The sequence below is a fragment of the Diadema setosum genome, chromosome 9 (genome assembly GCF_964275005.1).
Source record: "Diadema setosum chromosome 9, eeDiaSeto1, whole genome shotgun sequence".
NCBI lineage: Eukaryota > Metazoa > Echinodermata > Echinoidea > Diadematoida > Diadematidae > Diadema > Diadema setosum.
Genome location: NC_092693.1, coordinates 9227340 through 9253464, shown reverse-complemented (window position 1 = coordinate 9253464; position 26125 = coordinate 9227340). Strand labels below are relative to the sequence as shown.

Genomic DNA, 26125 nt, shown 5'->3' with positions numbered 1-26125 from the left:
ATGTATGCGTTTAGACACATTATAGAGAATAACAACAAACAAACAAACAAACAAACACACGAGAGCTTAAAAATGGCTGTTTCCTGCATAATTCAACATAACCGATTGAAGTTCAGTTCGTTGTAAAATCAAAGAGTGATTATATGCCTTCCAAAAAGTACTGGTCGATGGAGACTCTTGGCGTTGTGTAGAACTGAAAAGGGCAACAGTTTCAAATTATGTATCAAATCATGTGCGTACATCTTTATGTAGTTTCATTGGTAAGTGCCGTTCATCAAGACATATCAGATCTGAGCTAATACAACTTTAATTGGTTGAGTCTGGAGCACACAGTAAAATTCCTAATTGTCTCCTTCTACATGCTTGATGGAGTGGATACTGCAATGTTTTTGAGGATCTTTGTTTTAAACACCTTTCACTTGCCTTTCTATCTGTTTTTAAATATTTTAGCCCAATCATTTTTTTTAACTGTTCTGACATTTTACGTTCGTTTTTGCATATTTATCTATCTTTAATAATGAAGCGCAATGCAGTAAAAAAATCTCTAACAATGCAGCTGAAATTCTCTATTCTCTATTAAAGTAAACGTTGAAGTTATGATCTTTTGTGTGAGTCTAAATCGGTCTATGTGCGTTTTTCCTTACTAGATTTCGCGCCGGATGAAGTGCAAGTATCACTTTATATCCTGGCTGTATTACCGGTGATCGATGTCCTTTTCACATTGTGGCAGGAAGCTCTTCCACAAAAGATGTCACAAGGAAATTGATCTGAAAGTAACGCGACATGAACATGAGCAGAACATTCAAAGTGAACTACGATATACGGGGGAAAAAAAAAACTCCCTGGCCATCGGTCATCTTACGCACTATATCATGGGCTCTAGTTTCCTATCACAGCCCACACATGCACACATGCACACATACTCAGGTACGCACATACAGCCTGACAGACATACAACTGACAGACAGACAAACACACATAGCATTCATGAGTGCATGCTCTGTTAACAAATCCAGTTTAACGTAGTTCTGCCCACATGGTAAGACGGTGTGAATTACAACTGTTCCAGTTTACATAATGTAACAAGTGGAAACAGGTTTGAGCGATCCGTAACATAGGCCTATACGTAATGTTTAGAAGAAGAAGAAGGAGGAGGAGGAGGAGGAGGAGGAGGAGCAGGCTCAGGAGAAGCAGGAGAAGAAAAAATAGAAGTGGGAAGAGCAGGAGAAGAAAAAATAGAAGTGGGAAGACTTTCGTTCAAGCGACTGCACGCTCGGCCAACGTCTGAAGTTAAGCGATCGATACTGAAGTGGAAAGGTCCCAGCTAATTGACCTCTCTTGATATGACTTCTCTATTGACGTAAGCATTTCAATAAACGACTTCACATCGGGAATACAAGAAAAAGAAGAAAGAAAAAAAAAGATTACCCAACATGATAATAAAATATAGATAGGAAGATAGATAGATAGATAGATAGATAGATGGATAGATAGATGGATAGATAGATAGATAGATAAATGGATAGATGGATATAGATAGATAGATGGATGAATATATTAGATAGATAGACAGACAGATGGCTAGATAGATAGATTTCGAAAAAGAATAACTCTCATGACATCTTCATTCTATCGGAATGACTTATATTGGTTATGCGTGATGGGCATCGGATGACATTTCTTGTGTTCAAGGCATGGAGTTAACGTACCCCTCCCCAATATTTGGGGATTTTGTGCAAGAGCGCTTGAAAACTGTCCCTTCCATACGATAGTAATCTCAGATGCGTATCGACATACGATAAACCCATTTGGTATTTCTGTTCATGGAAGGATGCAAGAACGACATTAAGGTTCCTGAATCCTCTTATATCAAAACTTGGTCTATGAGCAATGAAGAAGGTACGGTAGTTAGGCACGTAATCAGTTTTAGAAAATAAATATTAGGTTTTATGTGCTTGCTTGTGCACAACGAGTGATTCGATAACCGGGGCAGTGCCCCTGAAAAAGAGTGATTGGAAAGTAAGCGTGATATAGGTGCAGGGTTTTGGAAAGCAGAATAGAGCAAGAGACTCAGAAAACGACACGGATTCGTGAATTACTTGTAGTTCAGAAAGTGATCAGGTAAAGGTTAAGACGGAAATAACGCACATATAGAGCAGATGTTGGTTTGTAATCATTCACAAAGTACTGTATAATGCCACATTGTCACCACCAAAACAAGAGTGGCCAAAAGTCTTCTCGCTTTTATTGCGAATATACTCATCATTCGCTACGATCCTTCCGCCATGTACCAAGAAAGTCGAAGTTGCCATGTTAGCGTGTCTGTGTGTGATGCTTTTTTTTTTTTCGTTCAGACGGAAAAACGCTGTAGGTAAAACGACAATTACTTGAGAATGCGAGTGTTGAACAGTTCGTTCAAAAAGTCTTGAGATATAAATAACAGGGGACGAAGGGTCGATATCTTTACATTCAATGGCAAACATTCAGTCTTAGAAGACCAGAGGGAAACTAGTTCCGACGTCAGTTAGCCCAAGCTGTGAGCATTCATGCCCGTCTCTCTACCCACGTGAGACGCTCCATTCGTCGGAGCGCTGCAGCCGGGGAGCCGAGTGAGTCCCAGGGAGGCCGTGGTGTTTTCACAGACACGGCCGTAGAATGGAGTTGTCCGCGGGGCGAAATTATGTTCCCCAAACGCAATCGATTCAAACGTCGTTAACAATTGGTTAACGCATATAGAATATTGAAAGATGGGGAGAGCGTGGAATACTATCTTAGGACTACCTGGGATGGGGGGGGGGGGGGGGAGGAGGAGGGGAGAAGAGGAAAAGACAAACATTAGATAGGAAGATAAGTAAATATACAAGAAAATCAGCCGCGGGGAAAGAGCAAAGGGAGGATGAAGCTGTTTGATGAGGCTGGTGGGGGGGGGGGGGGGGGAGACAGACAGGCAGACATACACAGGGCTAGACAGGTAAGAACTTAACATTAGAATCTAAGAGCGTTGTGAAGGTAAGCGGGAGGGGGGGGGGGAGGTATTCCATGACTGAAGTCGTAGTCCGATGGCATGTGTGACATGCGCTTGGGCAGTTTAACACGCTGCAAACATAGCGAGGGCGAAACTGTTAAAACCTTTCCTGTCGCTAACTTAGAGGATTGATTGATTGATTGATTGATTGATTGATTGACTGATTGATTGATTGACTGATTAGGATTCATTTTCACTTTGTCTTTACAAGAACAAGAACAAACATAGTATAGTTTAATACAAGGGTTCCTACTATACAATAACATTTTGTCTTTTTTGACGTGCAAATAATTTTCAAAACATATATTCCAAAAAAAAAACACATTAGCAACAAATATAAAGCAGTCAAAGGAACCGAAGTGGGAGAGCCTTGATCATAAGCTGTGAAGAAAGGGAAATAAGGAGAGAACAGGACAGAGGAAAGTTCAATCTAAGGCATTTGAGGCAAATATTGACTTCAAGAATAGAAGACATAGGATTGCCAAATGGGGAGCATCGCAGAGTGTTGTTAAACGTTTGTGGCACAATTATCATTTCTTTTCTGCCTATACAATTATTGTGGTAAATGATTAGAACAATTAGATAGTATTCTAGAACATTTTAGTTTGATAGATAGCTTTTTCCACATTTTCAGTGTTTTTATGATTCTGCAAAGATGGAAATGTTTGCCGTTAGAAGTATAAAATATTCGTAAATAAATCTGTTATGGTATGCATACACCCTCCGTAGTACTAATCACAAGACAAACAGATGATGATCAGGATGGTTGACGGAAAGAAAAAAAAAAGGATGAAATTTAAAGAGGACAGAGACCTTTAAATTGGGTTATGAAATGTTTATGAAATTAACATTTCTAGGCAAAATGACATGCCAGCGATAAAGAGAAATGGGGAATAATTCGTTGCAAACACTGACATAATGGTCACAGATGGGACTTTAGCATCATCCTGTCCGCAAAATCTGTGGATCTAGCTTTTCATCAAGAAACCACTTCAGTCGTGGGCAAAATGTGAAGTGCAACCCACATTTTCTTTTTTTTCTCTCTCTCTCTTTTAGTTGGTCAAATCTATTCGATTACCCCAGATCCATACTTGCTAAATATTTGCTCTGTTCCCGTTATAAGACAAAAACAGGAAATGATGCCGAAGGGACGATTTGAACTGTCTGCAGAATTGTACATAATAAAAGAAAAATGCGACCACTGCCAACTGCAAAAGGCTGCAATGGACTGAATGCTAAGCAGTATTGCTGTCTGGTATTTAATCCATCAAGTCCTACGCGCTGAATCTTGGTGCAGACATTAACATTTTGTCATCGTTATATTGGCAACTTACTCTGAATTCTTCTTCTTTTCCTATTTATTCTTCTAAATCTATCTTGGAGGAAGATTAGGTGAAAATAACATCAATATTCTAGCAAATCAGAAAGAGATATTGAAAAGAAATACTGTAAAAGATGTTATTTTGGCTGATCGAGAGATCACAGACATTTTCGCGAGAGGTTGTACATTCGCGATTCGACATTGAGGCTATCGTAAGTGCACTAAATAAAATATAATGCCTGTCCATGCGCTATATTTTCGAGAGTTGTTTAATTTGTGGATCAAATAACAGTGATTCACATAATTCTGGACAATAATACCCTTGACTTTCATGCCAGTATTAAATGAGGAAAACAGGAACAGAGATCTTTAAAAAGTATTTCCAATTTAAGAATCACTTAATACGGTAATTAAGGGGACTTCATTATTACCATAAGGACTTTTTCCGGTCAAACTACTTGCGTTGGGGTAGTTGCAAATGAGGGAATGAGACTCATCACGCTGTTGCTGTACTGCATTCAAGCTACCCATTGAATATGCGGCAGTCGTCAGCAAATCAAAAAAAAAAAAAAAAAAAAACCAAGACAAGACAAAACGTCTTTAACATTTTTGTATATTTCTGTATTCATTCATCAATGCCTTTCCCTCGCGAATAATGAATATACATATATGAAGAGTTTGTTTACAAAAACCGATAAGTCCATTTTTGAAGATTTTGAAGTACGGTATCTGTCATAAAATACAAAATAATACCTTTTAAATGATATATTGGTCACTACACATAAAGGTACATTTTTGAAATTATGGTCAAAAGAAGCAAAAATTTTCTTATTATTCTCGACTTTTCTTTTCTCGATTTTTTTTTTACTTTAATCGCAAATATCTCCATTTGACAAATACGGACTTATCAGTTTTTGCAAACAAACTCTTCATATATATATTTCATTTCCCTTCTCCATTCTTTTTTTTTTGCCTGTGTTTTGTTGTTGTAGTTGTTTTGCGTGACCGCATATATGTTTTATTTTTGGTCACATTTTGTTGTTGAACACGAATAGTTTCTGTGCCATAACATTGCAATGTTACAATTTTGTTTGCATTCTAAAACAAGTACTGTTGATGGTATGCTTGTAATATCTATTATTATTGTATTATTATAAAATATATATCAATGATCAAATGTACAATGGTCTACACATAGAGGAATTTACAAAAATACATCATATTGGTATATTGGTGTAGCTGTTTGTTTTGCTTTTGAGTGTTCCACGTCCTAGAAGCTTAGCCTTTTAATGGAACTCTCTTTCTACCGTTAAGATTACTTCTTCTTTTTGTTACAATGGCAAAGTGTGCATTGTTCCCTTCTTTGCTTAAAAAAAACCCCAAAACCATTGCGATTCGTGAATACATTTTATATTGTATTAAATGATCTATCCTTCCCAACTGGATGAAAGTAGAATTGACACATGTACTGTTTTGAATCATTTATTCTTTTCTTGATGGATATAAATAAACTACTGAATATACAGTGTATTTTTATGGCTTTATGCCTCCATATTTATTCACGAGTTTCCTATGGTTTCTCTTTGTGGGCGTATTCTGTTTTACAGCATAAACCTATTGACATTTCTGTCATCCTGCCTAAATCCGTGGCTAGAAGCAAATTATTCGTGCGATAAACGCAAATCCTCTCATGTGCAAAACACATAAATTTAGCTCAGTTTCCCCACGGAATGGATCAAATATAAGATAATGTAGTCCAATTTAAGATAATGGATAGTCATGAAGAGCGTGCTTTGCCCTGGCACTCTGCCAAACATGCGGATGTAGTGACGTTTACATTTTGCTTTATTCGCTTTGAGTTACCTAGCCTGAAACTCCAGAGTGTTGATTAAGGAAGTGTAGCCATATTATTGATCCATTGACTAACAGTGCATTATGGAGCGTCGATATTCAGTTGTTAACAGCTGGCATTACGTAAGCGTACCATTGTTAAGTAACGTGTTAGATCTATATTACAATATATACACATTCTAGTAGACAAATGAGAAAAAAATACTTCTGCAATATATTTTGAGATACTGCGAAACTTCAGGGAACTGGATGCAGCAGCCAAAAATTATAGTTTTGACCCTTATAAGTAAATACCAGATTTTATTGCTATACATTTCATGATCAAAGTAATTTAAGGCAGCTGCGAAATACAATCAAAACGGTTATCCGTCTCCTTCCTTATGGGAACAGAGCTAACATGATAATGAATATATGCCAGTAGATGGTTGGGCAATAACGAGTTTTAAAGGTTATACAAGTTCACCTTCATATACATTTGAATTCAAAAGATGCAGCTATATCAAAAGAACACATCAGTGAAAGTTTGAGGAAAATCGGACAATCCTCTCAAAAGTTATGATTTATTGAGGTTTCGGCGCAGTCACTGCTGGAAGAGAAGATTACTTCACCTTGTGATGTCACATGTGTAGCGCGATATAAAGGAAATTCTTAGAAATTTCAACACATTTTCAATTTTGTCGCACAGTAAGAGAACACTTGACTTGCCTCATACAGAAGGCAGGGAGAATAATATTACTCTTAACATGACATGTCAGGGACAAGAGAGGGGATGTGTACTCTTTAAAAAGAATGAAATTTTGTGAAATTCTCTTTATATCTCTTTTAAATCGTTCCACGCATGTGACATCATAAACGGAAGCAGTCTTCTCATCCGGTAGTGACTGCGCAGAAAATTCATAACTTTTTGAACGGATTGTGCGATATTCCTCAAGCCTTCACTGATGTGTTCCACAATAATTGCTGCATTCACTCAATCCACTTGCATATGAAGGTGAACTTGTCCTTTAAAAGAAAACAAGTGTTTGTTACTTCCGAATCTAAGTGCACGTCATGAGAACTGTCTTGACAAAGGATTACTGTCACGTTTCATTTTATTTTCCGTTTTCCTCCATTTTTTTTTGCTCTGTCTTCCTTTCAGATTCTCACATCCCAGCAGAGCTCCTTTGAAATCATGTTGTTTTCACAGTACAGTAGACATGTCCTCTTTGCTGCTCCAATTCGGCCCACTCCTTGATAATGTTAGCTTATCAACAGCAGCGCTTGTCAGGTCCGTCGAATCAAAAAAAAATCCGATCAGAAGTGGAGTGGCTGAGTTTGTATTCTTGAAGAAAACAAAAACAAAAATAGGAGAATTAAGTGTGACACTCGAGCCAGCATTGCCCTCACCACCCCCCCCCCCCAAAAAAAAGAAAGATTTGGGACTGGCTGTTGCGTCGGGTTCTCCTAAGAATGTACTTCTCCATAAGTCTGCTCCGCGATGTCGCCAAAAATAGTCCGAAAGAAAGGGCGTTTGGCCTCTTGCTCTGCGATAATGTAAAAGATGACATACGAAGCGAAGAAGGGAACAAACGACCCTTGAAGTAAAGTGGAGGACAGTCCAAGTTTGTAGTCTTCTCGTGGCAAAAACGATACTGCCCATCCCTTTAGTGTGAGAAACGACCTCACCCCTTTGCCGCTTCTCTCGATCTGCGCTCGCTCTTGTTTACTGGGACAATGCCTCTAATTTATACTGTTTCAACAAGTTTTGGGCGTACTGCCGATCGATCTCCTACTGACGTCGTGTTTGTCCTCGCCACGGTCAGCGGGACGCTCGGGAAAAGAACAGCTTACCCCGCATAATTCCCGCGCTTGACGGTCAACACTCCTCGAGTAGTAGGCGTGCGACGACGTCGGACTAATGGCACAGGAGGTTCTGCGACCTGACAGTATGATGGGTTAGGATATCGATTTTGGCAGGTTACAATCATATCTTTTAGTATAGCACTACACACGTCTCCCCTTTTCTTTTTGATCTGTATTTCGTATCAGTTTCCAAAGGGTGCTAAATACACTTTTGATGGTAAGGAAAGAAAGCAGGATATTTATTTCACATGCTTCCATGTGCTTTTATTCACTGACCTTATGTCCCATGAAAGTATACCCCATAATCAGTGGCGGATGCAGCCGGGGCGCATCGGGTGCCCCCCTTTGTTTGTTTTTGTCTTTTTGGTTAAAACAAAAGAAATAAAAAGAAAAAGGGGCGCATATGTATGAAATAAACCAGATTCTATGAATACAAGCGCAAACATAGGTTTAATGCACACTAAATCATGAGGCATGGGCGATTTGAATATATAAATCATAACTAAATATATATGTTTTCCGCTGAATGAAATTATCAGTATTACTAGAAAACAAATGGATCTTAAACACTGATATGCGGAAAATTACTTTCCCTCGTGTTTACTGTTGTTGTTGTTGTTGTTGGTTTATTTTTGCCGTTCAAATGTTTCATCTGATGGTACTTTACGAAAGGTCTGCATTCTCGTGTTCAAGGGTATTATTAGGCATGACGCGATGAGAGTTCGACCGATTTCAACGCAGTGGGGCCTAGCCTTTTATACGCATCACTGCGATCTGACGTATCGCTTGGGTTGTCGCGCGACGATGATCGGCGTTCCTCCTCACTCCCCGACCACCAAATGAGGCCGGGAAGGTGGTGGCCCGGGAGATGGATCGTGGCGAAGAAGGAGTGGACAGAGCGCGAAACCACTGGCGGAGTGGAGACCTATTGTGGCGCCAAGCAGACGTGAAAGGGCGGGAGGGGTTTGAGTCGATGAAGATTGGCCAGTGTGTGTGTGGTCACTGGATAAGCGGTTGTGATTATAACATCTGTCTGACTGTATCTCCCTGTATGGAAGTCCAGTTCCTCTGTAAGATTGTGTTACACTACCCAAAGTATCGCGGTATTTTGTAGTGTAGCACCCAAATTGTGCGAAATAGCACGTTCGGGAACGCAATCCGAACCCATGGTCTGGAGAATGATAAACCTGATTGTCCTGATGTGATATTTCGCTCGACTTTATGCGGTCAAACGCCGCACACCGAAATAGCACGATAGTTAGTCCTCGGATGGCTCGCGCGTTTCAAACGTGCAGCACTTCTCACACGAACGGAAAAGGCCCGTACGGTTTGTCTGCGTTTACTGTTAAAATACTAATTCCAAAAACTAAATGTCAACATTTTCGGCAGCTACAATGGACAAGAGAATTATTGGATTGAAAACCACACTTTTTTAAGAGGTTGCAGGAGGACATGTCATGTCGTATGAATTATGCTTAGTACAATAGACCAGGGGAGAATATGTGCATTCCTTTGTACCAAAATCATGTGTTCAGAATTAGCACGATATTTCAGTGAAGTCACGTATGAGCATCGACTTTACGGAGAGTGTTGTTTCTTCTGTGTGCTGATACAGTGCGATCATATTTATCGTGATATTTTGGAAAATACAGTTAGCACTGCATGATATGTTACTTTATTTCTTTGAGGGCATGAAGTCTATAGCAGCTATACACCTTTGTTTTGTTGTACAGTGTATATGATATTCAAGTATAATTATGTGCACAAATTGCGCAAGATTCGTAAAAGATGGCTTTTTCTTCGACTCCGTTTTGTACATTCGGCTGCAGCTGTTGAGTTGTTTCATTCACAATGTTGATAATCAAAATTGATAAACTTCAGACTCAGGAGAACTTCAGGCGCTACTTTAGGAAAACAGTTTTAGGTATGGAAGAGTTCAGTCTGTGTGACACCCAAGGAGGTACAGGCAGGCATATAGTAGGCCTACCTCCTCCTTGATGACACTTATGAAAAAGGTGCTAAAAGGCATACTCGTGTCTCACGGTTGTGTGCAGCAGACTATCGTTGAGGCTGAACTGAGATCTGGATCACTAATGTTACTGTATAGATCTCTATAAATGCATTTCTTCAGGTGTTACTGAACCCTCTTTTACATGTACTGGTGCCATATTGAACACACCGATACAACAAAGGCCCCTTATCATCAGATCGATTCTCTACAAGGAGTACTGCAGTAAGTTTATAGAAACTGCGTGCAAGATTTGACGACAAATCAGCTCATACGATTTCCAAAGAGAAATGGTCTTTAACCACCCACGGCCTTGACGTTGTTTCCTTTTATTACGTTCCGAAGTCATTCATCAAGTTCATTTTCATCCGTAATGATGATCGATAGTTAAACATCTTTATCGAGAGGTGGTACGGAAGAGTGAATGGCGCCCTCTCACGCCTCTAGCGAGTGATGGTTTAAGATATTGCCCCTCCCCCCCCCCCCCAAAAAAAAAAGGATTCGCAACGAACCGCCACAGGATTCGCTCGTTGCCTTAACGAAAAGTAACTTTACCTCTTGTGATTCGCGGTCACATTTGTCGGTCCCTGCAAAGATGTTTTCCTCCTTAGACCTGTTTGTCTTATGGCTGTCGTCGAGACACTGGTTGATGTCGATAGACCGGAGGTCGATGTCGAGCCCGCTCGTACCTCTGTGGAAGATTAAATGCAATAGTGGCACATGTTAGCTGTGTTTCAAATTCGAAAACGTAAAAAAAAAACACCGAAAATCTATTTTACAACACATACCTCTTCATTCAAAATGGACAGTGAATAAGCTGTAGTGGTCTCAATTAGAAGTTATTCATTATCATTTGACCCGAAAGGAAAATGAATAAATGAATCCAGGGTTGTGAGGTTTGTTGTCTATTCTGAATTTTCCTAGGCTAAAGGCAATTTCATTAAACTAATCGAGATTTGTTTAAACAATAAGAATAACCATTTGAGTTTGTTTTGTTTAATCTTGTGGAACTTAACTATGTAGAAGCCGAAGGACATCAAAATGAATTTTGTGACTGCAATCTGCGCTTAGCATATCAACAACATCACGTTTTCGGTGCGTGTTTGATATTTTGCATGGTATCACATGTTGTTGTTGTTTTTTGTTTGCTTTTTTTTAGTACTGTGGCGCAGCCACGTTTACTTCATGGTTGTGTCTTCGAGCAAGATGCTTTAATCATAATACTTTATACTCTGTATAAGATGTTATTTTCGCGAGGGTTTAATTTTCGCGAATTTCGCGAATCACAGTTAGATCGAGAATTTAACAACACGCGAAAATGTCTCCATGCGCCCTTGTTAATAGTGCATTAACGTAAACGTCGTTGTCAATTCGCGCAAACAACATCTCGCGAAAATATCTATGGCCTCGTCATTCGCGAAAATATCTGTACGCGAAAATAACAGCGTATACAGTAATGCTCATCTCTGTCCACCCATCAGGCACATAACTTAACCCTGACTGTGCCAGGGACTTTGAACAGTGTGTACAACGCTTCGGGTGGTTTTCTGTGCCCGTCGTCACTCAAAAGCTAGGGTTAAAGGGTTAATGTCAGGTTTGGCGCTTGGTTGGACACCAAAGGTCACTGTGGTCACTCGTAGCATGATTTATTGAGCGCCCACCGAGAAGTGGCAGCAAGGCTGGAATAAGTTCCTACAGGAGTAGGATGAGTAGAAGTGCAGGTTCGTAGTTTGATTTCTACAGCCCGTGGTAAACCCATTTGTCGAAAAAAAATGTACATGATATAATATGAAGATTTTGATCCCAGAATGAGTCAAGTGCCAATTTAAATGATTTTTAAGTAGCAGATAGAAAAGAAAAAACTTCCTGTGATATCCTACTTTTAACATAACAAGGAGTATTCGGAAGTTATAAATCATTACTTCCTATATTGTTCTATCAATTTGAATCACAAATATATGTATTCAAAATCGACAAAAATGGAGTTGACTTCCAAATAAACTCAAACTCCTGATATCATTATAGAAAATATCTGGCAGAATATATACAATATATATTACATAGTAAACATACAAGGCTCGACACTATACACACACATAAACAAAACATATATTATTCATATAAAGTATATATATCTTATAATCAAAATGCAATGCACACACAGTATGCATGGTGCATCTATTCTCGGAGCTGCTTATCGTCACAGCTCTTTTTCACTGTCGACGTTAGAGGGCGCCCCTTGACAAATTAATCTCCTCCTACACCGTTCGGCTTCGAAACGCACTTTCCATTCGTCTATGATATGTTCGTCTTTATTCATGTCACATACAGAGAGGATTCATTTATTTGGTTGGGCTCTCCGCAATCTCACGAGAACAGATTTCTACTCAGGAAGCAAACGGATCGTCCCAAGTACAATGTGTGACTACAAAATTTTTAATGCGTCTCTCAAGCTTCCCTCGTTCGTGGCCAACATTCTTTTCTTCAAACTGCAGTTTAAATACACAGACGACTCAACGGGGAAAAAAGAGATGATTATCATAAAAATCTTGGTAGAATAAGATGTAATGATTTTGGACTTGTTGAATCCAAATCTTCAGTTTATCATTCAGAGAGCGAGACACAGACATAGACATATGATAGAGAGAGACATGTATTATACCAACACTCAAATAGTTTGTAAAGGGCTCTCACCCCCCCCCCCCCAAAAAAAAAACCAAACAAACAAAAACGTAGACATGAAAATACACGTAGACTCACATCGCGAATGTACAGACGCTCCAAGAGCGCGCACACACACACCCACCCACACGTACACAAGGGTAGCTATCATCAAACATTATTCATAATTTCGTCCTCCAATCAATTCACTCGATATTCTCTGCAAATCCCCCACCCCACTCCCATCTAACTTCCATCTTACCTCACCCTTCCATGAAAGAGAGAGAGAGAGAGAGAGAGAGAGAGACGTACAATATATAATATTTCCAAATCATAGGCTCGCATTATGGTTTTAGCGTGGCAAGAGTCCTCAGGGCAGCGGGACATCGGAGGCCTATGCTCTATCCCCTTCCTACAATAGGGTAAGACAATATTGACACATCGACAGGTAAACACGTGCTGTCTCGTCAATTAAGGGACCCGCCACCGCAACTCATCATCGCCCGGCGTGCCAGGCCAGCGGGGGAGTTCTCGGGGGGTAATGAGTATTCGCGCTGCTCAGCAAGTCGGTGACCACAATCACATCAGTTCGGCCAGCGGGATGAAAGTTCTCGGGGTGACCGTATCGGGACAAGAGAGTGCAAAACAAAGCGATAGCAAAGAATGACAGCAGCTTGGACAGGAATAAGTTTGCAGCGTCCAGATAATTTTATGATTGAATGTGAGCGCGACAGAAAGGCAGAAAAGCCCGTATGAGATAAGACAATACACGATACATTTACGATACGAATAAGTGGACTTGCCATATACGCTCACTACAATCAAAGTCTGCACGCATAGATACGTAATGAAACACCCTTACTCATACATATTCATATTCACTTGCACTGATACAAATATCGTGGAAAATAAAAGAACCTTACCTAATGTTTACCCTGTGTAAACGAATACATTCATACCGACAATACTCTAGATTAGTAGTTCTCTCCGTCATGTTCGTCTTATACAGAAATTCGCAGGTAAGCGTACACGCTGCCGGCGGAAAGTAAGAGAGTGACGGTGAGAAGTAATGGTGAAAAAGTATGGTATCACAATGTTGACACCTCGGCAGGTAAACACGTGCTGCCTCGTTAATTAAGAGTCTCGCCGCGGTAACTCATCAACGCCCGGCACAGGTGCCATATTAAGGCGGAAGAAAAAAAAAATCCAAGCAAAGAAGAAGAAGAGGATGATGAAGAAGGAGGAGGAGAATAAGAAGAAGAAAAAGAAGAAGAGGATGATGAAGAAGAAGAAGAAGGAGGAGGAGGAGGAGAAAAAGAAGATAAAAAAGAAAGGTAGAGGAAGGAAAAGACGAACGCGCGCGCGCGCGCACACACACACACACACTAAATTAGCAGGTATTTGATGAAACGGAAGAATTTGATACTGGGTCAGAACTTCTCTCCTCTTCCCCCTAAAGAAAATGATGATGATGATGATAATAATAATAATAATAACAATAATAATAATAATAATCATCATCATCATCACCATCATCATAAAGATAATAATAATAATAATAATAATAATAATAATAATAAGAAGAAGAAGAAGAAGAAGAAGAAGAAGAAGAAGAAAGAATAGTCATGAGGATATGATTTATCAAAGGACATTCGAGTGAGTGTGAAAACAATTCCAACCGTGTCTTAATACTTTGGTACAACCTTTCCTGTCCCCTTCTACCCCCTTCCCCTTTCCCTAGAGGCTCAACCGACAGTCCTCTTTGTTGTCAGACTGTACTGGTGTCATATAGCGAGGTGTCCAGGAATAGAATGACCTAGGAATCAAGTTTTTTCCATTCTTCTATCTCTTGAAAAAAAAAAATCAAGAAAGTTGTCACGAAAGTAGACTATTTCATCAGACAACCACCCCAGATCAAAGTATCTATTGAAATGACTGCGCTTTTTTATCGACAGTCTTTCTCTCTCTCTTTCTCTTTCTATTTCTTCATGTTTATGTTGTGATATATTCTTTTCTTGATCCTCCCTTCCCTCTCCTCCTCTTTCTCTTACTTTCTATCTATCTCGATATGTATCTCAAATTTAGTATTGTCCATTCCTTTCTTATTATTTAAACTACATCCAGTTGACTACGATACAGTCAGAGTAATGAAACCGTTGAAGTGTTTGATATCATGTTTGTATTTTCTTATGTTCCACTACCACCAGCTGTCTGTCATCTTCCACGACTGATGCAAACAATAGTATTTTATCCTGGTTTACTCGTTCTGCTGGGTGGGGATGGGTGTGTGTTCTGAGGAGGAGAAAGAGACCCAGATTCATTTTTAATTAATTTCTATTTTAGCGGTGCGGGACTTTCCCGCAAAGAACATTCTTAACTCGCCCGTCAGAAATATACAGTATTTTTACAGCTCTATAATGCCTCCGGGGTTTTTTTTTTTTCTTCTGGCTTTTAAGAATTTTCTCAGTCACAATGATTTCAATCTTTGAAACGGTTATGATATCTTTCCATAACAATTCTTCTTTTCGAGGATGTTTTGTCAAGGAGGTATTGAAAATCTAAATAGAAGTACATTTGTTATCGTGTCATTCAGTTTCATTTTCATTGGCTTGTTGGTCATATTCATCCATAGCTCTAACTTTAAAAAGTCCAACGTGATGACAAATTATGCAATTATCTACCTATGGCAATAGCACGTAGCAAACAAAATAAAAATGATATACGTTCTATATGATACAAGGATTTTCCCCTACTCAAGGCTGAATGTTATAGCACTAGCAGCACCTTAAATTATAGATCTAATAACGTTAAACTGTGCATGAAAACGTTTCTCTTTATTCGAACAACATGTTTAATTAAGTATGCAAACACGTGTCTAAAGAATGCTCAATAACGCGTTCAAAAGTGCATCACAGCAGGCAGAGTTACGATCATTTTCTTCTCTCTTGTTTTTTTTTTTTTTCACTAGCCCACGTGGCCCTTTAAACCGAGCAGCTGCCTTAATGACTTATCAAAAGCCCCAAAGCCTTCTTTACATTCTGATGTGACGGCTGCTTTCGGGTTTATGACAAACACAGAACGCGGCCAGGGCACCATGCGCAAAAGCATCTTGCCAAGCTCGCGGATTGCGGAAGATTGATCAGGGTCGTTATGCGCTGAGAGGTAGTGGCCCTCGGCTGACACCTTCACTTTGAAAATAAACTCCGCCTGAAAATGGCATTTGCCGAGAAGAGAAGAAGCAACAGCAACTAAACAGCAAACTAAAACCATGTTGGTAACTATCCGTAAGACGCAGCAATGGTGTATAAGAGTCTTTATTGCTCCTCACTTTGAATCAATCGAATAACCGTGACCCTCTTACATCTATACATAAAGATTAGAGCATTATTATATTTTCTTCCATGATATAACAACTGACCATTAGGGCTTGGAAGGTCAGAGTACTCTTATAACAATATTGACCCACGCATGCCTCATTTTCTCATCGAAGGTCAAATAAGACTTTTGACAATAGCTGCAGGCCAACGTGTTTCATGCATGTTCGATTAATGATGCACGCAAATCTGCTTTGTACAATGAAACTATACCAGCGGGATTTTTCTCTTTTAACTGCCTTGCAATACGAGGTCCACCACCGATGTGTTTATTGTCACATGTATGTAGAGAAATCGTGGATCATGGGTTCAGAAAGCGACCCTGCTTTGTAAATGACGTGGAAAGTACTTATCAGACGGACCTCTTGAAAAAACATCAAATATTGTCGAGACAACGTTTCTTGAAGTGACCTTTTCAGCTGTAGTGATCACACTTTTGTTCAAGTCCTGTGACCAAAGCACCGGCAATGCCCAACATTACCTTAAAAATCCTTCTTATTGGTAGTTTGTTACGTAGAGATGGAAAATAAAGGTGTTTTTTTTTTAAACAACATGCAGACATATTGACGGAAGAGTTGAAAAACAAACAAACAAAAAAGACAACCCATATATTAAAGTGCACCCACACCTTTAAAGCAAGCAGCAGAATAAATAATGGGTATAGTGCATCTGACTTCCTCATATGACGAAATCAACAGACTTGCAGCCATCTCGAGTGGTTAATTCTCCCCTGCATTAATCCCTCGACAATAATCACTCCGCCATCTGCGCTTGTGGATGCAGACTTAACACTAACTACCCTCGGTTGCGTGAAGTGGTGATACCCTTTTAACCTTTTTTTTTTTTTTTTTATAATGACTATTGTCCATTTGTTTTGCTTTTGTATTGAAGAGGCTGCCAGCTTAGTTGCTCAAAAATCACAATAGGAGGACGATTTAGATTAGCGTTTTCAACTAGGTCGTCTGATTAACATACCTCTTCTCTCCTTTCAAATCTTCAAGATTGTACTTACGTATAGAATTATGTGATCTACTGAAGATGGCAACTTACTGCAGACAATTACAGTTATCGTGATACTGCGTATCATCGTACCACGCCAAGGGCCTGTTTGACTACTAGGTTCTAAAATCAATCCAAAGTTCAATTCAACTAATCTTAAGGGCAATTCAGGGTTCAGTCAGTCCTCAGAAGTTAGGAACTGTTTTTACTAATCCATATGGGAACAATATCTGCGCCCATCTTCCAATGTTGTGTATTACATCCTGAAAATCTGTGTATCCTTCCCAACTGGATATGATCTGAATCTGCCCCGACTTTGGGTTCAATTTTGGGTTCATCAGGGCCCAAGGCTCCACTGCATAAAACTGCGATAATTTTCCAATTAATGGTAACCCTGAAATTAATGTTAACTACCATAGCAACACCATTCCATAACCAATTAAAGCTAAGAAATTAGTGATGGTTATAACTGATTGCAAATTACCCATTGATCACTGATTGCAGAGTATCCATTTCTCACTGATTGCAGAGTATCCATTGATCACGGATTGCAGAGTATCTATTGATCACTGATTGCAGAGTATCTATTGATTGTAAAGTTACCATAGTTTCGTGCAATGGGGCTCTGAAGATGACCGCCGTAGAAGAAATTCAAAGATGATATTGAACTGAACGATAGACAGGTCAGAGATTAGGTCGCTTTATGACGAAAGTAAAGGGGACAATCCAATAACATCAGTTGGCAATCGAACGCTCATGCTACCGTTTCACCCATCTGGAAACTGAAATGTGGAAGTTCAGGAAATGAAGCAATTGGCTGTCCATCTCCATTGCTTTTCATGTTTGTTTGCAGCTGTGCACTTTACGGAAAGGATCGTCACTCAGTAGCAGGGGTTGCCTCGATACAGGCGGACAAATCTGAAATTTTTGGCGGGAACTTTTATGGCAAGCCACAAAGAATGTAGAAGTTGCTAAATATATGAAATAGTCCCAGTGATTACATTTATGGATGACGCTTTGCTACTTAACTGTTTGGTTTTGACGATTGATACAACTTCATGTCACGATCACTGTATTTACAACACGCAGCTGCTGGAGTAGAAATGCTGCGACGCTATCTTATAGGAGAGAGAGAGAGAAAGATAGAAAGATAGACAGACAGATAGACGCAGAGAGAGAGAGAGAGAGTGGGACAGACAGATAGACAGACAGACAGACAGACAGACAGGAGAGAGAGAGGACGTAGAATTAGAACGCTTAATCAAGAGAGCTCTCAAGTCTGTGTTCATAAAATGTGCGGTACATAGACTGCATGATACAAGGGAAAGCGGCGGAATATTTTTAGGTCTCTTGTACGTGGCATGGGGATAGAATACGGAACCCCTCCGAGCTAGGAAAGCAACCACTTCAAATGCAATATCGGATTGGTGTCTCGAATTTCAAAATAGACAGAGCGAAGGCATTGGCTAACCTGATGAGGTAGAATGCAAAATCCATCTCGTCGGGTTCGGGGTTGTTCTCGATCTGCGCGTAATACGCAACGAGTTCATCGTACTTTTCAACAATCTGCAGGGGCCAAGAAAATCGGTGTGATATGTATTTTTTTTTCTGACATTATGATTTAGATCTGTTTCAGTCTATGTCGAAATGTATGCATGTGTGCCTCTTTGAGTGGTTGTAGCCTTTTGTGGGCGTATATGTAAAACAATTATTCAAGCGATTTTGTTTGCCATTGAGCGAATAACTTTGCTTCGCAGGGACCTGGTGAAAATCGTTCAGATGGCTATAAAAGAGACAGGGGATAGTGAGCAGGGGGGTATGTCATAATTTGATGGATCGGCAGGAAACGGCCTTTACTGGACCAGTTCGATGATGTCAGAGGAGGAAGATAAACAAAAAAGATGACAATAAAGATAAAGAGACTGAGAAAGATGAGGAGAGGGGGACATATTGAGAGAGATGCATAAAGATTATATATATATATATATATATATATGTATATGTACATCTATCTATCTATCTGTGTATTATATATATAATATTATATATATATATATATATATATATATATATATATATATATATATACGTATATATGAATATAAATATATATATATATATATATATATATATATATATATATATATATATATAGGGAGAGAGAGAAAAATTGAGAGATGGACGTGGAGACGGAACACTCGGGGGACAACAGCAAGCAAGCATTTCAAAGCAATAAGTATGTGGAAAGAAAAGTTCACCCTAAGGCGAATCGTCCTCACACATACAAACAAGGATACATGTGGATAAATGCACTGGTTACATATCAAAAAAAAAAAAAAGAAGAAGAAGAAGAAGAAGAAGAATTGACGTAGATCTACTGCAGAGTGAGTGGATTTGGAGGAATGCAAGCAGGAATGATGGAGTCAGGTAATCCATCGTGACATTTAACATTCTCTTTTTCCTCTTTGTGATGTCAGCACCTTGATGGAACGTCAAAATACGTTAAGTGTTCATACAATACCTAACTGTCTAAGAGAGACCATAGGGATATATATATATATATATATATATATGTATATGGGTGTATGTGTGTGTGTGTTTGTGTGTGTGTGTGTGTGTGTGTAGAGAGAAGAGATAAACGAACCAGTATTTGACAAATTTTTGTTGCAGACTGGAATGCAATATGAAAAAAAAAACAACAACAACGTTCCTCAACTTGTGAAAGTTTTTTTTTGTGTGCGTGTGTGTTTGTGTGTGTGTATGTGTGTATTTCCAAACGTTTTCCTTTTGGGCAGGTTGGTTTTGCGTCAGCGGCGTACAGTAGAAGTTTCTGCTGCTATAACTATTAAATGTACGTCGACCTGTTGGCAAATGGACAGTGATATTTGTGAACTTATTTCGATGGTGTGTGCGCGACATTGATTAACTACCTGCTCGGAGAAAGTTAATGTTCACACAGATTGTGAGCACGCGCTGACGCTCCGAATAGCTGTATCGATCAGCCTTGATGTCGTTAAGCCGAGCCAATTTACAGAAGGGAATGTGCTATTATGATGGTTCTACCTGTGCCTGATGTCTGCCTGTCTATCTGTCTGTCGGTCTGTCTGCCTGTCTGTCACTGCTGTCATATATACACACATCCTGTGTTGTCGTCATTTAATTTTGTTCCAAGGGAGGGGAATCTAGAGCATGAACAGCTTTGCTAACACCGCGATTTATCACAGGCAGTTAAAATGAAAATCGATCTGTCACGACGTTAAATACACTTTTCGGGTATGCTATATCCTTCTCTGTCTTTATTTCTCTTTTCATTTCTTTTTAATTTCACAACTTTTATGTTTAAATGCGGCTTAACAGCAACTAGGAGCACCTTGCTGTCTAGTTGTGTTTCTAGGAGTCTTCACTCATCTTTCAGGTCGGAAGAGGACAGAGTTTATTTCTTAAACCTTTCAGAAATGTGGTTAATGTTCAAACATTCGATAGGGGCTAAATCATTCGTTAACTAGAAATGATGTCGTTGTGGTCATGTGTCCATTAATCGATGCCTATTATTATTGAAAATTTGACAATGTTTTCATAAGCGTCTGGCCGGAAGCCCCGTGGTATAATGAAGGAGGCTCTACATTTTGAAGTAGGTCTGGGGTTCGAATCTTGTGTGGTGCTCGCCGCGTTCACCCTTGAACAACACGTTAAGTCCACATTGTCTCTCTTGTCCAAATTGGTAGGACCCGTAGGCAAATTGTTTGCGGAGCAAATCTGACGCTTGAATGTCACTCCGGGTAAATAACATCGTATTATTATTATTGTTATTATTATTAGTATTAGTAGAAGTAGTCATAGTAGTAGTAGTAGTAGTAGTAGTAGTAGTAGTATTACTATCATTATCATCATTATCACCATCATCTTCATAACCAAAATCATTTTATAGAGCGATTTAACCGTAATCCCACCGGGTTTTTTGAAGGACTTGAAACCACCGGGGGGGGGGGGGCTTTTTAGCCCCCTTCAGATCTCAGTCATGGATCGCTGGATCGCGCGATCCTCGCGAAAATTTGCACTAAGGTAGAGGCCAGTGTAATCTACCAGACTGTATAGTTAGATTTTTCACATTTTAATTCATGTATTTTATATTAATTTATGCTAATTTATGCAAAAATATCTTTTCTGCCTATAAATAAAAAAACAAAGTTCCAAGACTTCTAATTTTTGGTGAACATATTCTTTTTAATATTCTCCACAATAATATTGAAGCAAAAATTCGGCTTCATAATTATTTCTCATGTATTTAATTGTTTATTGAAATTCTTATATATTTTTGTTTTTTACTTTTTGTTTTTGTTTTTTTTTCGTCAAAATTTGTCGCAGAAACTTTTTAAAGCATAATCAGGTTAAATTAAATCATCATCAGCCATTGAAAGTAAAAATATTTATTTTTATATGAATTAATTGCAAAAACACAATTTACATTGTATTTGTACACAAAATCATGTTTTTGCGCAATTTTTGGGTCGACGATTTTTTTTTTCAAAGGGGCGTGGCTTCAAAACGGTATGCCCGGGAGCATCAAATTTGGTCTCAAAAGTTACGCGATACTTGAAAAAAAAATCATAAAATGTCGCTGCGAGAGCATCACGCGTTGCGGAATAATCACACGAAACGTCGGGGGTGGGGGGGGGGGGGCAAAATACCCCCCCCCGTGGGAATAGGGTTAAGGCATCTGCGTATCATCAGACATATGGAATATTGAGAGTTGGGTGGTTCTACCAATCTGTCAACAATAGCTCGAGGGCATAATACTCGTAATTAGGTGCTCAATTCTTCGAAATGTACGTTCAATCTTTTGCCGGGCATTGACCTCATACAGATTCTAAGCACCAGCGTTCCAACGAGCCATCACTAATGTACTGTAATAAAATCAGCAAGCTTTACGGTGATACCCAATTATCCCTAGATCTCGAATGTTAATGTTTCGTTTAGTGTCCATTGTACTATAAATGGTGACATAAACAAGCAGCTAATGAGATCTAAGTCATCGTAAGTTCTTCATACTATATGCATAAGTGGTACGTTAAGATGTCGTATAGAAGAAGGGGAGCTACGGGTATGATGAAAACACACACACACACACATACACACAAATGTTCGAAAATGTTGTCGTTACTAGAAAAGAACAACAACAACAACAGCCTGAGTTAACTTCATCGTTGCCTGGGAGACAGCGGCAAACGTAATCTCAAAGACCCACATTATTTGTTGCGACATGCACGCCGAGTGCTGGTTGCTTTTCTCTTTGATGTCCCCTGGGATATAAAATGCCACGGTAAGATTTCACGGGGTGTCATCTCGCCCGCAAAAAGAAAAAAAAAAGCGGGTAGCGAGTAATGGCCGGATATTGAAGTGATAGAAACTAACGACGGCCCATTCCCCCTTCTATCGTTCTGCTATCTCCCGATCTACAACGATGCTACAGTCACCTCAGAAGTGCGCGCCGGTTGAGTCTCAATGATAACCCAATTTTCCTCCACTTCTAAAGCAGAGTATTACGTGCTCTGCACTCCGCCATGGTGGGTAAACGCACTCCACTAGTCTGCACTGATTGGTTGATTGGTAACATAATGAGGCATCCAATGGGGTCAATAAGCTGCGGAGATGAAGGAAGGGGGGGGGGGAACCAAGGATCAAGAATGGAGGGCAAGGTTGGGCTGGCATAAAGTTGAACAAGACACATCCATTCGCATCAAGTCTATCTGTGCCATCAATGACTCCTTGCGACCCCCCCCCCCCCCCCCCCCCACTGGAAAAAAAAAAAATCTGGTAATCGAAGAGGCTTAGATTTTGACTGTCAACCTGAAACTCTTCTTTCCTTTCTGTCTGTCTTTCTATCTGTCTGTTAGAGGAAAATCATGCAAATGGTGAAGCGAGGGTGCATGGTCTGCATTGATTTTCTGTTCTATCTGCAGTAATGTCGTATATTCACAACACTTTTTCACTTCTGTCGCATGTGTTGGGTCGACTGCAATTCGGCTACCTCTAGTCACTTTGCGGCGAATCACATGGGGTTCATTCTCGCAAATTTTCAAGAGCGTGTGTGAAACGGGCCACTTCAATGGGTTGGTGTCTCGCCAAAGTGAGAAGCATGGTGCTATAATAGCCGCGGACACACTGCATAAAACTATGATTAGTTTCGCGAGAAGGGAGAAACTTCCAAAAAGTGCATTGCGGGAAGTTTTGTGGGAAGTTTCGCAGGTAACTTCTTGAGAAGTTTGCGGTCACATTGCCCTAACTTTACGAGAAACAAAATAGAGGAAAATGAAACTACGCCTATAGCTTCGCGTAGTGTGACCGCGCCTATAATGTTTATGTGTGAATTGTATCTCTCCTACACGGTGAGCCGTCATTTCATGATCTGTCCGAGAGATAGTGTGTGTTTGGTCCCTGAAGGCCCCTACATAGAAAACAACATGACAAACATGATTTTAAAGGACAAGTTCACCTTCATTAACATAAGGATTGAGAGAATGTAGCAATATTTGTAGAACACATCATTGAAAGTTTGAGGAAAATCGGACAATCCGTTCAAAAGTTATGAATTTTTGAAGTTTTTGTGCAGTCACCGCTGGATGAGAAGACTACTGCAGTGTATGATGTCACATGCGTACAACAATAAAAGGAAAATATAAAGCGAATTTCACAAAATTTCATCTTTTGAAAAAAGTATACATTCCGTTGTCTCGTTACTGACATATGTTATGGGTATTATTCCCGTTGCCTTTAGAAAGAGGTAAGTCAAGTGCTCTTTTATTATGCGAAAAAAAGTGAAAATATGTTGAATTTTCTTTACATTTTCTTTATACTGTTGTACTCATGTGACATCACAAGCCTTAGTAGTCTCCTCATCCAGCGGTTCCAACACAAAATTTTAAAAATTCATAACTTTTGCATGGATTGTCCAATTTTCCTCAAACTTTCACTAATGTGTTCTACTAATATTGCTGCATTCTCTCAATCCTGATGTTTATAAAGGTGAACTTGTCCTTTAACACTGGCAAATTAGACTTGGGTCTCGAACTCGCCTCCCCCTTCTCTGCAATGCTGTTACTTTATACACTGATAAAGCTTTTCCCTAGTAATAAATCATAGGATACTAAGACGTCATTTGCAAAATTCGCCCAGGGAAACAACACAGAGTATTTTGAAGGTGTTTCTAATTCTACCCTGCTGATATATTCATGGGTATGGGCTAGAGTTTGTGAAAATGAGATTACTACTGGCTGTCAGAAAGAGAAAATGTAAGGAGAGAAATCATAGAGTATTTCATGAAATTTTGTTAGCGAGCGTAATACAACATTACAAAGCCTGACTTCAGACTTATACTGATACGGAAAGCAATTTCCAGACACAGATGTTTTCGCAAGCATTACAATTTTTTATTTTTATTTTAAATTGTAGTAATGATGATAAGTGATAATAAGTATATTGTAATGATAAAAAGTGCATGATGTTAATGCAGCCTCGTTAAATCAATTAAACTGAGCAAAGCTAATAGTTTCTCTTTTTTTTTCTCATTTTGCAGGGAAATAGATTAGAGATTTCATTAAAAATGGATTATTTAGATTATGTCTTGTCAGTTATATAATCAGCTAAAAAGCAGTTATTCAACGTATTGTTGCCAGAACATAGTAATACGAAATACATTGCATTTCCGCGTAAGTGGAAACACTGCGTTTTGTCTCAGTCACGTAAGCAGCTACAGTGCAAACTCAACTATTTTTTCGCGAAAGACACCACCTTGCTTCGAAACACAGTAGAATCGCTAACATAGTTGAAAACCACTATTTACTATCCAAGAAAACAAAGCCCGAAGTAAACCAACTGGACAGAGCGAATCTCACAGTTTCCCTAACAGAATGACCATTTTGTTTCCCAAAGTATAATATTATGTTTGTTTCCAACATGAACGAAAATATGATGTCAAGACGGAGCTACGTAGCACCTAAATAACAGCTTACAGTTCCTGTCGGTAAAAAAAAAAAAAATGTAAACCGATATGTGAAAAGGAAATGTCGTTTTAAACGTCATTGATAGATATTATGATGTCATGCTTAAAATCATGACGGTAAAGCAGCACTCTTTGGTAAGGAGCGTGCAGCGTGGGTGTGAAATGGTTAGAGGAGTTTGAAGAGCGTCACGTTCGTGCCTTGGATTTACACTTTCATATCTGCATTAGATCGTGCATGTGCGCTTTTTCCATTCGCTCTACATAATTATCTGCACTACTCAAAAATAGATTATTCCTTTCTTAGCAATCACGCCGAGTCTATCGTACTGGAATAGACATTTCCAATCTGTGGATTGTCATAGGCAGCACTTTGTGATCTAGTTGAAATGATTGCAAGGGATACTGTTTGACGGTCCATGGCACAATTTTGTTTAATGCAGTCATTTCTGTACCTGTCTTCCTGTCTGTCTGTCTGTCTGTTCGACACACACGCACACACACGCACACACACACACACACACACACACATACACACTACCTCTCTGGATAATTGACTGTTGATGTCATCGATTGCCTGTCAGTCGGTTGGTTTCCCACCCTAACGTTAGTGACCATACCCTTTAGTTAGCATTTTGACTATTGACAACACGTTGCAGAAACCCACGATAGGAGTGTGATCTCTGAGAGAAGCATGGTACTCAAACTGGTCAGGAAAACTTCTGCATAGGTGTGAGCATACGTGTATAGATTGGCGTGTTTTTTTTTTTTTTTTTTTTCAACAGGGATAACCGAAGAGGTTGTGCAAGCGTTAGCACTGTTTCAGTCTTCAATGTTGAGGGCTCGCGATGGACTCGACGATGTACCTTCTCGAATTTGACGACTGGTTGATGATAATCATAAGACATCCTTCAAGACAACTACACATCTAGCAGATACTGAGCTCAAGCTGTCATAACATGATGACTAGGCTCTCCAAGCGGGTGCACCATGGGGTGGTGAGTTTATAATGTTACAACAAGACGACTTTAGCGAGTAACAAACAGGA

General features: G+C 39.4%; 1 protein-coding gene across 1 annotated transcript in view; it reads right to left on the bottom strand.

Annotated features, from left to right (window-relative positions):
- Window positions 1-26125, bottom strand: part of LOC140233150 (probable G-protein coupled receptor CG31760) — a 131023-nt gene that overhangs the window by 85756 nt on the left and 19142 nt on the right. Inside the window, exon 2 of the mRNA XM_072313267.1 lies at window positions 10603-10738. Coding sequence (XP_072169368.1) covers window positions 10603-10738 — 136 coding nt within the window. The remainder of the gene's footprint in view (window positions 1-10602; window positions 10739-26125) is intronic.